This window comes from Chiloscyllium plagiosum, unplaced genomic scaffold (assembly GCF_037043375.1).
Source record: "Chiloscyllium plagiosum isolate Xiang-an unplaced genomic scaffold, Cpla_swu_hap1 HiC_scaffold_21, whole genome shotgun sequence".
Lineage (NCBI taxonomy): Eukaryota > Metazoa > Chordata > Chondrichthyes > Orectolobiformes > Hemiscylliidae > Chiloscyllium > Chiloscyllium plagiosum.
The window spans coordinates 35,393,003-35,407,205 of NW_028270159.1; the positions used below are offsets into that span (position 1 = coordinate 35,393,003).

General features: G+C 38.1%; 1 protein-coding gene across 18 annotated transcripts in view; it reads right to left on the minus strand.

Moving 5' to 3' along the window:
• The window catches only part of tncb (tenascin Cb), a 295,874-nt gene that overhangs the window by 67,968 nt on the left and 213,703 nt on the right, over window positions 1-14,203 (minus strand). For all 18 annotated transcript variants that reach the window (XM_087998505.1, XM_087998504.1, XM_087998503.1 and 15 more), the window contains 4 exons: window positions 12,171-12,434; window positions 9,270-9,455; window positions 4,774-4,863; window positions 2,077-2,340 (listed from right to left, as the gene is read on the minus strand). In XM_087998505.1, coding sequence (XP_087854631.1) covers window positions 2,077-2,340; window positions 4,774-4,863; window positions 9,270-9,455; window positions 12,171-12,434 — 804 coding nt within the window. The remainder of the gene's footprint in view (window positions 1-2,076; window positions 2,341-4,773; window positions 4,864-9,269; window positions 9,456-12,170; window positions 12,435-14,203) is intronic.

Sequence of the window (14,203 nt, forward strand, 5' to 3'; positions counted from 1 at the left end):
GTTGAGGTAGGAGATTCATATATGCATCAGTATTGCTTTTAAATTAGAAATTTGATGTATTCAAACGATGGAAAAATACAGGTTTGCAGACTAAGAGCAAATCTATTCCATTTGTTATGCATTTCTTATTTTCCTTTCCCTCCTAATTTTGTTTTTATTAAGTTCTCTTCATTGACTACTTCTTGCCGTTTGTCCAGCATGGACAAATGATCTATGGTACATTATCAAAGTATCCCCATCTATGTGTGAACTTTGTTTCCCAGAGTCAGCAACCTATATGAATCATGAGGCCATAATTGTCTCACCTGATGATCAGACATGATCAGGATCCACTGTGATCAGACGTTCCCTCAATACGCTGAGAAGACTCAATTGCTGCAGCCATAACTACTCTACACAAATTGGAAATTTTACCTAATCTCTGCCTTCCCTGTATGCATTCGCTCTAGTACTCACTGTGAGGGTGGGGGTTCGAAGACTGGCCACTGCTGGTGGCTGAGGGTGACAATTTGTGGAATACAATTTGGTGATGTGGAATCCTGGTCACTTTGGCACATTTTAGAAAATTCCAGCCACATTAACCACCCCTGTATAAACTGCTGAGCTTCAGAGGAACATTTCCGTTAACTGCGTCTTCAAATATGCTCAAAGGTCAAGGTTGCATAGCCCCCAACAAGAAAAACGACAGTGTTTTAATCCTACACCAGAGAAAGCTTTCTCTGGAGTGTGTGTAAAGGGAAACTCTTTGCAGACTCTACGTCTGGCACTCTGAACTAGGAATAATAATTTATTATTACTTTAAATAATTTCCATTTACCACTTTCTGCAACATTTGACAAGCTGCAAAAATGAAAGTTCAGTGGAATAAGGGAGCTGTTCTTATGCTTACAAAGCATTGAATTTGTTCAATACCATACAGAAGAGAAAACTACATAAAACTCTGTTTTGTTTGGCTGGTAAGTTTGACTCCAACACCATGTGGTGCATTTGGCACAAGTAATTAATAAATCTTCTGTGTTGCACTGTTTTACACAGTCACAAGATAGTAGTATAGTTAATTTAGTTTGTTTTTGTTCCCTTTATTTAAATGTAATGTTAATCTACCTATAGAGCTTTCTTTTCACAATTTTACTTAAATTTTAAAAGCCCCTGTGTCAATGCCTAGCAAGCTTGCATAAACTCTAATGATGAATAATACCTGAATTGTGTTTGTACTAGCATTTCTTATTCCATAGCATCACAGACATAAGGACTGTAACCCAGCTCTCTTTTCTAATATGGGATATGTAGTACATTCTATATAATTAAACTGTAACTTGAGTTCCATTTAATGTTGCTCAAACAATTGATTATTAAATGTAAACGTTAATGAGTCCAACCAAATATTCCAACTGTAAATGCATTTACATCTTGGGATTGACTCTGCAAAGATTCGCCACCAGCAAGCTGGGCTTGTCTACAGGATAATTGTATTGGAAGGTTTCATAATTGAACATGTGTGATTGATTCTTAACACACTACAATGGTACCATGCAAGTTCCACTACTATATCTATGTATTAACATACTAAATGTCCCACTTATTACTTGTTTGCGTCAGATTATAAGGACGGGTCTTGTAAATCACTCAAATCATGTTTGAAAAATGAATAGCTATTGCACAAAAACAGATGGACTAATGTACAATTCCTCTTATTATTTCCATTAGTAAATTAAACACAGAGAGGGCCCTTAAAATCTCTGCTGCTGATTTAGAAATTGACAGGATCAGATTGAAGGAAAGGAGAATGGTAGTACGTCTTCAAGCATTGTGCTCCATTGACTTCTGTAAAACCAGGAAGTCTGGAAAAATAACATTGCACCTAATCATGCTCAGTTTTGTAATGGGCAGGTTAAGTTAATACTGCCCTCGACAATCCCATCTTTGTGTTTTCAAAAGAAAGTAACACTGGTGGAAGAATCTCCGTAAAGATTTTTTTTTGAAATGTTTGTCACTCAAAGAACAAAACAGATAAAACATTTAGCATTTAAATAAAAAGTGAAGAGATCAAGATGGCATTCAAAAGTTCTTCCTTACCTGTAGAAGCACTGGTGGTGGAAGCACTGCTCTTCTGTTTACCTCGTTGTGCTATAACAATAATGGTGTACTCAGTTGCAGGGACAAGCCCAGTCAGAATGTAGGAGACTGCATCGGCTGCCACAATCTCCTCATTCTTCTCACCAGTGGAAGAGATATAGATGATGTAGTAATGGTCTATTGCTGCCAGTGGCCGTTTCCATGTCAGAGTAATTGTGTTCTCTGTTGTCTCCATCACTTTCAAGTCTTTTGGATTATCCAAGTCTGCAGAGACAAAGTTTAAATGCAGTTCTTTTTGGGCTTGAGGGGATACTACTCAATCTGGAACTTTGCCATCTCAGACACTCTTCAATTTTAACCCAGTTTCTGTACTGAGTACACTGATCTTATTGTAGTGTGACCAAAGCAACTGGCTACTGCACATCTGAGCAGTATAAGGGGAAACAAATCAGCCAAGGTCTTTGTCTCACCACTAACCTTTGGTGCACTGCTATCTAAAGGCTGAGAAATTCATTTTTGACAGCAAAGAAATTCATATGTACGTGAGATGCTGCGGAGAAACCATCAGCTGTTGAATATTCATAGCAAGAGACACTAGATGAGAGAAGAAACTGGAGAGAAAATAAAGTGTAACCAGCAATACTAATTTGTAATTTGGCGATCTCAAAGAAATTTCCCAGCTTACTTCACATTGTTTAAGTGAATAACTGTATAACTTTTGCCATAAAGCTTCCCAATAACTGTTTTAGCCTGATGGATGACTTGACAGTGACGTGCTAGCTTGTTTTCATGGTACGAATATCTTTGTTGTCTGGTGTCTCAGGTCCATTGTCCTATACTTAATGTGTTAAACAATGTTCACAACAGGAAACTTTTTTAATATTCCATTTACTTGAGTACTCTTTATAAATCATGAGTGATAATATCATGAGGCATGATGGAACTTTTCCTCCCAGGTGGAATGACGTTTATTGCAAAGTTTCTATACAATATGTGGTGCCCATTAACAATCAAACATCTGCATCTTTTTTAAAAAGCTATTTCTTCATATGGATACAATTTGAAGTTTGGGAGTTGCATTGACTGTTTTCATTGACTTCTGGTGAAGTAATTCTGAGAGACCAGAATCACTTCAAAGAAGGTAATGTGTTGATGTAATGAGGGCTAGACTACTGATTGATGTCCTACTTTGTGTAGTGATTGATATTTAATAAAAATTGAGTTTAAATGGTGAAATGTATAGTGTGACATAATTGTTATCATGAATGATTCTTCACCTCTTTCAGCTCCTCCATTGTTGCTCCATTATCAGATTGTTTATCTGACAACAGTAGTGGATGAGTAGATGTTTCCTCCAATTAAACATTGGCAAGTGAAGCCATTGCTTTTGGTTCCCATTCCATACCACTTTGTCTGCCTACCTGTTTCTTGCCTCTCCATGGCAACAATCTGAGAGTAAGCTGTCATACCCAAGATGTCACATTTAATCTGAGAGTGAGTTTTGATCTGATAATATCCCATTACCAAAAATGCCTGCTCCATCTCATAAAATCTCCCATCTTTGTCCTTATCTCAGTTCATCTGATGTTGAAATTTTTACCCATGCTTTCACTTATGTCAAGGCATGGCTGATTGTTGTCCCACATTCCACACGCTATAAACTTGAGGTCATCCAAAACTCTGTTTTAAATCTCAGCAAATTCCTTTCCCCCCTATTGTCTCTGTGCCTAGTCATGCAAAGTCTCAGTTTTAGAGATCTCATCCTTGTTTCCAGTTCCCTCTAAGGCCTTGCCTCATTCTGTATCTACAATCTCCTCCAGCTCTAAAATACTCCAAGATATCAGGTATCTTCAAATTGTGGCCTGTTCTGCATTCTAAGTTATAATTTCTCCACAACTGGTGGCTTTGCCTAGGTCTCAAGCTCTCTAATCTGTCTACATCTCTTCATTCACATTTAACATGAAACTGAACCAATCAAATTATCAAGGATGGCCTAGAGGATGAGTCTGTTGAATGTTTTTGTGACACTTTCCTGGAGCAATAAATGTGGAACCAATTAATGATGATGATATTTTACATTGAATGTTGTGCAATGAAGCAGGACTAATTGATCCTCTTGCAACAAAATTTCTGCTGTGAATCAATTGTTCTAAATTAATTGAATTACATGTTAAGTTTGACAGCCACATACTCGAAAATAAAAGAAGAATTTTAAATTTAAACAAAGCCTGTTCTGCAGGTCTTTGTTTAACAGAACAGAAGATGATAGATTAAGATAGTAAATCTTAGTAGTAAATGGTAGTAAAGAAAAAGTGCAAAATATTTAGTTGATGGACAAAAACATGTTTCATTGAAAACAAATAAGAATGATCCATCTATAGCTTACTCAGAATTTTAAAGATGGCTTATATTAAGAGACTTATAATTTGCAAAGTATAGTAGCAAATCTGAAGATTGGAAGTGTCTTAGGAAACAAATTTTATAAAAACAGCAAAACAAAATTAGAGTATTCTTAACCAGCAATATAGAAAGAGACTGCAAGACTACTCACAAGTATATAAAAGGAAGAGAGTAGTTAAAGTAAACGTTGGTACTTTAGAAGCAGAGATAAAATAATTGCTATCCCTTTATGATCAATCTTTCTATTTTACTCAGAATTCCATGAATTCAGCCTCTTATCAGACAGCTAAATCTTACCTGTAGCTACATTAATGGTAGCAGGGGCACTCTCCCGATAGTCTTTAATGGCACTAACTCCAAAACCATACTCAGTACCTGGCTGTAGATCTGAATAATGCAAAACAATTCATGTTTAATTCAAGGCACTTAGTGCAACTATAAATAACAAAATATTGCTTTCTAAGATGTTCTTCATTTCATGGAATGCAAAACATAATTTATGCCTTAAAGATACATCCTGAGATGTACAAATCCAACATATTCAAGAGATGTTCACTTAAATATTTATGGTAATAAGCTGTTTATAATGCAAAATATCTGTGATAAGTTTGTCATATTTTTGAAATAATTAAGAGGTGTGTGCTTGATCACACTGGCTGGGTATTGGGAATTCAGGCAGGCTGAAACACTTATTTGGAATAGAAGCTGCCAATTTTTTCATTAATTTAAATAGAAAGAAACTTGACAGATTCTTTCTTGGGTGCAGCATGAATCAGGGATTCACATGTATTTGCTGCCTGGGGCAATCTTTTGCAACTGCGCTTGATTGATTATCAAAGGTGGACATACAGAGGAACTAAAAGGTCTTATCATATAACATAACACGCTTTGTTATTTTAGTGTCTTACAACTCTGAAACATTATATCAGCTTGTCAAAAAGGGCCAATTAAAATATGTAAGTCTTGTTTGATGATATGCTGCTATGTAGTTAGCCATAAATTGAAACTATTCTGATATAACTCCAGAGAGGCTGGTATCTCATCACCAAATCATCCTATATTTACAAGTGGAGAGTTTTTGATGTGGATCCAGCTCCCTCAGAGCCAGCTCTCACAGTAAGCAGGATGTTTGACACTCCTGTTCTTATCTGTCAACGAGTGCTCCCCGACTGGACCAGCTTAATAACCCCAATCAGGAGCCCATATTCTATGAGGTCCACCTGGCTGACCTTGTTACAAACAGTACATATTCAATGTGCCTGCTCAGCGTCACTAAAATAAGGCTAATGAAGATTTTAAAAAACCCAGAAAATTAATGAAAATTGGCAGCTTTTTTTTAATGAAAATGCAAACAATGGACCTTTATGGTAGATTGCAGCCTACCAAAGCCTACAGTCATGACTGAAAGAGGCTGTGATTATAAGGAGCATCAAGCTTGGGTTTCAATCGTTTATGATAATAGGAGAAGAAATATAGGATATTGGATCTAAGGAGCAAAATGTTGCATCCATTTAGATGGAGATCAGGAATAGTAAGCGGAAGAAGTCACTGGTGGGAATAGTCTATAGGCCCCAAAATAATAATGCTACAGTGGCACAGGTGATCAAACAAGAAATATAGGATGCCTGTAAGAATGGAATAGCAGTAGTCATGGGGGACGTTAACATGCATATTGACTGGCCAAATCAAGTCAGTAGAGGCAGCCTTGAAGAGGAGTTGATTGAACTCATCCATGATAACTTTCTTGAACAGCATGTTACTGAACCTACAAGGGAGCATGCAATCTTAGATCAGGTCCTGTGCAATGAGACAGGTAAAATTAATGATTTTGTAGTTAAGGATCCTCTCAGAAAGAGTGCTCACTGTATGATCGAATTTTGTATACAAATGGAGCGTGAAATAATATAATCAAAAATCAGGGTGTTCTGCTTAAACAAGGGAGACTATAATGGGATGAGGATGGAGTTGGCTAACTTGGACTGGGGACACACGTTATCCGGTGGAACGGTTGAGGAACTGTGGAGGGCAGTCAAAAAGATTTTTCACAGTGCTTAAGGGAAGTATATTCTGGTCAAAAGCAAGGATAGCAAGGGTAGGAAGAGCTAGCCTTGGATAACCAAGGAAATAAAGGATGGCATCGAATTAACAGCTCAGACTTACAAAGTAGTCAAGAGTAGTGGGAAACAGGAAGATTGGGAAAACTTTAAAAAGCAACAAAGAACCACAAAACAAGAAATAAAGAAAGGAAAAATAGATTATGAATGCAAACTAACACAGAATATAAAAACAGGCAGGAAAAGTTTTTATACATATATAAAATGGAAAAGGGTGGCTAAAGCAGACATAGGTCCCTTGTGGGATGAGAAAGGGGAATACATATTGTGTAGTGCTGAAACAGCTGAGGTCTTGAATAACTATTTTGTGTCAATCTTTTCAGGAGAAAATGTGTCTAACATGCCAAAGAATTATGTTAACAATATGATGGGAGGTGCAGACCTCAATTTAATTGTTATCACTAAAGGGGTAGTGTTGAGCAAACTTGAGGGTCTAAAGGTAGATAAGTCCCCTGATCCTGATGGAATGCATTCCAGGGTGCTGAAAGAAATGGCGGAAGTTATAGTAGATGTGCTAGTGGTAATTTACCAAATTCACTGGTAGCTGGACTTGTCCTGGCAGACTGGAAGTTAGCAAATGTCACGCTGCTGTTTAAAAAAGTGTGTAGGCAAAAGGCAGGTAACTATAGGCCAGTTAGCTTAACATCTGTAGTCAGGAAAATGCTGGAGGCTATCATTAAAGAAGAAATAGTGAGGCACATGGATGGAAAGGGTTCCGTTAGGCAGATGCAGCATGGATTCAGGAAGAGAAGGTTACATTTGACAAACTTACTGAAGTTTTTTGAGGATTGAACAAGCGTGGTGGATGAAGGGAAACAGGTGGATTTTTTTACTTGGATTTCCAGAAGACGTTTGATCAGGTGCTGCATAAAAGATTCATCCATAAGATAAGAATATATTGAATTGCAGGGAATGTACTACATGGATAGAGGACAGGTTAACCAATAGAAAGCAGAGAGTTGGGATAAATGGGTGTTTCTTTGTTTGGAGATCAGTGGTGAGCAGGGTGCTGCAGGGGTCAGTTTTGTGCTGCAACTGTTCATGATATATATAAATGATTTGGAAGAGGAGACTGAGTGTAACGTATCCAAGTTTGCTGATGACACTAAATTGAGTGGAAAAGCAAACTGTGCAGAGGATGTAGAGGGTCTGCAAAGAGATTTAGATAGGTTAAGTGAGTGGGCAGGGGTCTGGCAAATGAAGTACAACATTGGTAAATGCGATATTATCCACCTTGGAAGTAAAAATAGTAGGTTAGAATATTGTTCAAATGGTGAAAGATTGCAGAGGGGCTTAGCAATGCTCGTACATGAATCACTGAAAGTTGATTTGCAGATGAAACAGGTAATCAAGAAGGTAAACGGAATATTGCCTTTCATTTCTAGAAAGATTGAATTTAAGAGCAGGGATGTTCTGCTGCAATTGTACAAGGATTTGGTTAGGCCACACCTGGAGTATTGTGTGCAGTTCTGGTCTCCTTACTTGAGGAAGGATATACTGGTTTTGGAGGCAGTTCAGAGGAGGTTCACCAGGTTGATTCCGGAGGTGAGGAGGTTACCCTATGAGGAGAGGTTTAGCCGACTGAGACTGTACTTACTAGAAGTTAGAGGATTGAGAGGGGATTTTATAGAAATATCTGCAATTATGAAAGGGATAGATAAGATAGAGACAGGCAAGTTGTATCCACTGGTGGGTGAGACAAGGAATAAAGGACGTAGCCACAACATTAGTAGGAGTAGATTTAGGACATAGATGGAATAAAACTGCTTTTCCCAGAGAATAGTGAATCTATGGAATGCTCTACCTAAGGAAGCAGCAGAGACAACTTCATTAAATATATTCAAGACACAGTTGGATTGGTTTATGCATGGTAGGGGAATTAAGGGTTACAGGAATAATTAAGGTAGGAGGAGTAGAGACGATGGATATATTAGCCATGATCTTAATGAATGGCGGAGCAGGCTCGATGGGCCAAATGGCCTACTCCTGCTTCTATTACTATGAAAATATGATGTAAGATGTTCTCTATGCTGTGGTCTTGATAAACAAAACAGAAGAGTAATAACCATCCAAAGAATATCTGAACTCCAGCTATTTGCTTCTAATAACAGTCAATCCCCCCAAAAAATCTGTAATTTGAGGCATTTTGATGATCCAAATTTATGGAGTCTTTAAGGCAACTTCTGTAGTGTCTCATTTACTTGCATGTATTTCAAAGATCTCTATTAATGGATTTTTGATGCTCTAACTTCGGGTTCGTTTATCCACCAAATCAAACAGGTTTGTCTTCCACAATGGAAAAGAACGTTGGATGTCGTGTAACGTGGTGACTCTGAGTCACACTTTGCACTGCAAGCGAAAACAAATTTCACCTTCAGTAACATTGGGAACAATACATTCCAAACTTCAATGTCTTCAAGGAATCAAATGTGGAAAATAAACAAATAAGAAATCCATGCACAAATTATAATTCTACAGGCCTCACCAGCTGGATTGCCAAAATCTGGGATCACATAGAGTGAGCGCAGCACCTCTTCGACTCTCCTAATTTACAAAGTCTCATTAAAAACCCAAATATTTTCCACTCAGATATCACATTTGAACCAGCTATTTTCAGTTTCATTTCAAGTCAGTTTTGCATATTCTGAAAATTACCATGGAGTTAATAGTAAATATTACCAGGAATCTTAATTTTTGTGGTTGGTTGATTGCTCCTTTCGACTGTGATTTCCTTGTGTTCTCCTCCTGCCAGTGGTGAATATTTAACCTTGTAATTATCGACAGTGGCTCTCGTATTCTCCCACACCAAGGTGATGCTGTCATCTGTTTGAGACTCATTTCTGAGGTTTTTGGGGGCATCAAGGTCTAGACATAAAAAAAAAATTAGCGGGAATGAAAGAGGAAGCAAAAGGATTTTGAATTATACCAAGAGCACAGAAGTAAAAAAGTATAGTCTTTAATCACGATAGAGGATATTGTATATTACAGTGTAATGGACAGTTATTAGAAGCAGTCTGAAGAGCAAGGTTCATAGTTTCAAGCTTTGACTTGCTCTAAGATAATAATAATTTCCTTGAGCAATAGTAGGGAAAATTAATTAACATTGTTATAATTGAAATGCATTTATTATGGGATATTAAAGTAAAATTGCAATAAAATCATAACAGCAACATTCAGAAATATTTATTAATTATCAAATTGACCAAGATGGCTTTATTGTGTGGTTAGGTTGTTTGTCAGTATCAAGATTAGAGTGAAAGTTTCACAATTTAATATCATTATGCACTGCTATCTACTTTTGTAGGTTCTCGATGTAATAAGCACAGCAATTGTTTCAGGATATGCACTAAGTTCCGAGCCTGAGATAGGAACATCTCTAAAACATTTTTGAACACGTATGCATTTCCAGAAGGATGAATGACTAGATGATTTTACTTTCCTTACTTGAGCTTTCTATGGAAATGCATGGAAATGATCTGAGGAAAATATCATCACAGGCCAATTACATACTGCAAAAGCAAAGAGTAGCCTGAAACAAGAGGCTAAAATAAAATGCCTGTGTGAGTGTATGAACACGGTTGATGAGGAACTCAAAGGTTCTGGAGCACAAAAGGGTATTAGTCAGGAAAAAGGAACAAATTAAAAATAATATGATTAACTATTTGTACTGAATTCTTCCACCCCTGTGTTTCAACCAATTAATTCAAAAGATTAAATTTTCTTTGCAAAGACACTGAATTATGAGTGGATATTTTTATACAAGGTATCAAATATCATCATTAAATGGAAGTATGCTATGATAGTACAACAACAATTTTTATTTACATACCACCTTGCAAATAATAAATTAACATTTGACATAGTCAAATCAGAAGATATGGTGTACACAGTTTTTTGCAATAGTGCCAAACCAGCATAAATTAGTCATCGAGTCATACAGCATGGATTATAGTCTCTTCAGTTCAACAAATTCATGCTGACCAAGTTTCCCAAACTAAACTCGTCCCACTTATCTGCATTTGGACCAAATCCCTCCAACCCCTTTTCTGTTCATGTCCCTGTCAGAATGTCTTTTAAATATTCTAACTGTACTTGCATCTACCATTTCTTCTGGAAGGTCTTTCCACATACGAACCACCCTCCGTGTAAAAACATTGTCCCTCAGGTTCCTTTTAAATCTTTCTCCTCTCATCTTAAAAAATGCCCTCTAGTTTTGAACACTCCTATCCTATGGAAAGGACTTTTACTATTCAGTTTATCTACATCCCTCATGAATTTATAAAGCTCTATAATGTCACCCCTCAACCTCCTACCCTCCAAAGAAAAAAAGTCCCAGCCTATCCAGCCTCTCCCTATAACTCAAACCCTCCTGACCTGGGAACATCCTTGTAAATCATTGTAAAGAATTGTATACAGTAGTGCAAATGTGGCCTCACCAACATCCTCTACAACTGCAACATGACGTCCCAGCTCTATGCTCAATGGTCCAAGCAATGAAGACAAACACGCTAAATGCATTCTTCATCACCCTGTCCACTTGTGATGCAATTTTCAAGGAACGGTGTACCTGTACCCCTAGGTCTTTCTGTTTGACAACACTACCTAGGGCCCCACCATTAGCTGTGTAAGTCCTGCCCTTGTTTGCCTTACCAAAATGCAATACCTTGCATTTATCTAAATTAAACTCCAGCTGCCACTCCTCAACCCATTAGCCCAAATGATCAAGGTCTCTTTACAATCTTAGATAATCTTCATCACTGTGCATTATACCACAAAGTTACTGACTATACATCCTAAATTCTCATCTAAATCATTTAATAAATGACAAAGAATTGTGGACCCAGCACCGATCCCCGTGGACACAGCTGTTCACAGGGGGCCCTCAGTCCGAAAAACAACTCATCACTGCCAATCTCTGTCTCTTACCATCAAACTAATTTTGTATCCAGTTGGCAAGCTCTCCCACAATCCCATGTGATCTAATTTTACTATCCAATCTACCTTGTGAAAGGCTTTACTAAAGTCCATGCAGAAAATGTTTACTGCCCTCATCTATCTTTTTGATTATGTCCTCAAAAAACTCAATCAAATTTGTGAGACAGAATTTCAAATGCACAAGGCCATGCTGACTATCCATTACCAGTCCTTGCCTCTCCAAATGTATGTAAATCTCATCTCCCAGAATCTCCTCCAACAACTTACCTGCCACTGACGTCAGATTCACCTGTCTATAGTTCCCAGGCTTCTCCTTACAGCCTTTCTTAACTAAGCCCATTATTAATAGAAAAAAATCTGTGGACGACATCTAGAGAGGAATGGCGACTTGGCACGAATGAGACGTACACACAGAGATGCATGTGCAGAGTGATGAGGTCAGGAGTTAGAATAACAGCAGCTCAGTAAGGATTGTGCAACAGAGTGGCAGGGAACAGTCTGAAATAGGTGTTCTCTATAAAGGACAGAGAGAGGAAGGAAATGGGTGAAGTGAGTGATGGAGATAGGACTGCCAGATAGAGGAGAAAAGGTTTGCTGGAGACCAGTTTTTATAAATGATTTCAATAATTTAAGAGTATTGGTTACCTGTGGTGAATGTATTGACAGCCGGAACACTTCTCATGTTCCCTCGTTTAGAAACCAGAGAAACTTCATATTCGGTATCTGGGTGAAGCTCAGCTATGGAATAGGCTGTCTCTGTGTCAGGAAGTTCAATAGTTGTCATCTCACTGTTTGGAATCCCATAGGACAGGCTAATTCCTTCAATTTGGGCAGCTGGCTTGAACCAGGTAATGTGAGCAGTGGAGTCTGTGACTTTGTTCACTTCTACATGGCTTGGTGCATCAATCACTGTAGGATTAAGGTGTAAATTGCATCATTCATCTCTTTAAAGCAATGCAATCCTCAGTACATTTCTGAATGAGTTAACCAAATCATCAAGATAATAAATCACCTGCTGAAATTTGTCTTTCATTTCTCATTGAAATCTAAATTTAACATTGCTGTTCCCATTTGATGGGTTGACACATGTTGCAATGACACCATTGAACATTGAGAATGTTCTTTGTCATGTTGTGTGGCACTATCATTGTGCTAAAAGGGACAGACTTCAAAACAGATCCAGCATTTCAAGACTGGACCCCTCAACAGCAGCAGAACCATACTCCAACACAATCTGCGACCTCATGGCCTGGAATTCACCCATTCAACCATTATCATCAAGCCAGTGGATCAACGCTTGTTCAATGGAGAGTACAGGAGGGCATGCCAGGGGCAAACAAAAATAAATTAAGTTACTCTGGTGAAGCTACCAAACAGGAGTACCTGCATGCCAAACAGCATAAGCAGCAAAGTGATACACAGAGCTATGTAATCGCACAACCAACAGATCAGATCTAAGCTTTTCAGTCCTGCCACATCCAGTCAGGAATGGTGGTGGACAATTAAACTACTCCCTGGAGCAGAAGGCTCTATAAATCATATCTTCATCTTCAATGATGGAAGAGCTCAAAAATTCATTCAAAACGCAAGGCTGAAGCATTCACAATAATCTTCAGCCAGAAATGTTGAGTGGATGATCCATCTTGGCCTCCTCCAACAGTACCCAGCACCACAGTTATCAGCCTTCAGCCAATTCGATTCACTCTACATGATATCAAGAAATGGTTGAAGACACTGGATATTGCAAAGGCTATGGGCCCTTACAAAATTCTGGCAATATTACTAAAGACTTGTGCTCTATAAATTTCTGCTCCCGTAGCCAAGCTCTTCCAGTACAGTACAAGACTAGCATCTACATGCCAATGTGGAAAATTGCCTAAGTATGTTCTGCACACAAAAAGCAGGACAAATCAAACGCAGCCAATTACTGAACAATCAATCTGACAGCTGTTCTATTTTATCATAATTTCATTTGCATAGTAAACTGCATTGTTAAACCAAATCTGCAGTATTGTGTACTTGTGTTTCAGTGAAAAACAGCTCTATTAAATAAAATCAATCAAATATTATCTGTCAAACCTGGGATCTGATCTGTCCTTTAATAACATTAGCTGGGGTCATGTCAGCATAAAATGATGAGCAAATGTATTTCATCTGAACATATTAAGCAAAAAGGGTGGCAAAGTGGCTCAGTGGTTAGCACTGCCACCTCACAGTGCCAGGGACCCAGGTCTGAGTCTAGCCTTGGGTAACTGTGTGGAGTTTGCACATTCTTCCAGTATCTGCGTGCATTTGCTTCAGGTTCTCCTGTTTCCTCGCACAATCCAAAGAGGTACAGATTAGGTGTATTAGTTGTGCTAAATTGTCCATAATATCCAGGGATGTGCAGGCCAGGTGGGTTAGCTATGAGAAATTTGGGGTTACGGTGGTAGGGTGAGGGTGGGGGAGCTGGTTCTGGGTGGGATGGTCTTCAAATGGTTGATGCAGACTCAATAGGCTGAATGACCTCTTTTTGCACTATAGGGATTCAAAGCAAGAAGAAATTGTAGTTTCTATTTATTTATTGGTCGGCTTTAACCCTAACCTAGTAGAAACTACCACTTTTCAAATTTCTTTAAGTGGTTGTCATAATTAATTGTCAATAATATTTAATCAGCCTCCAGATAGTGAGCAATCAG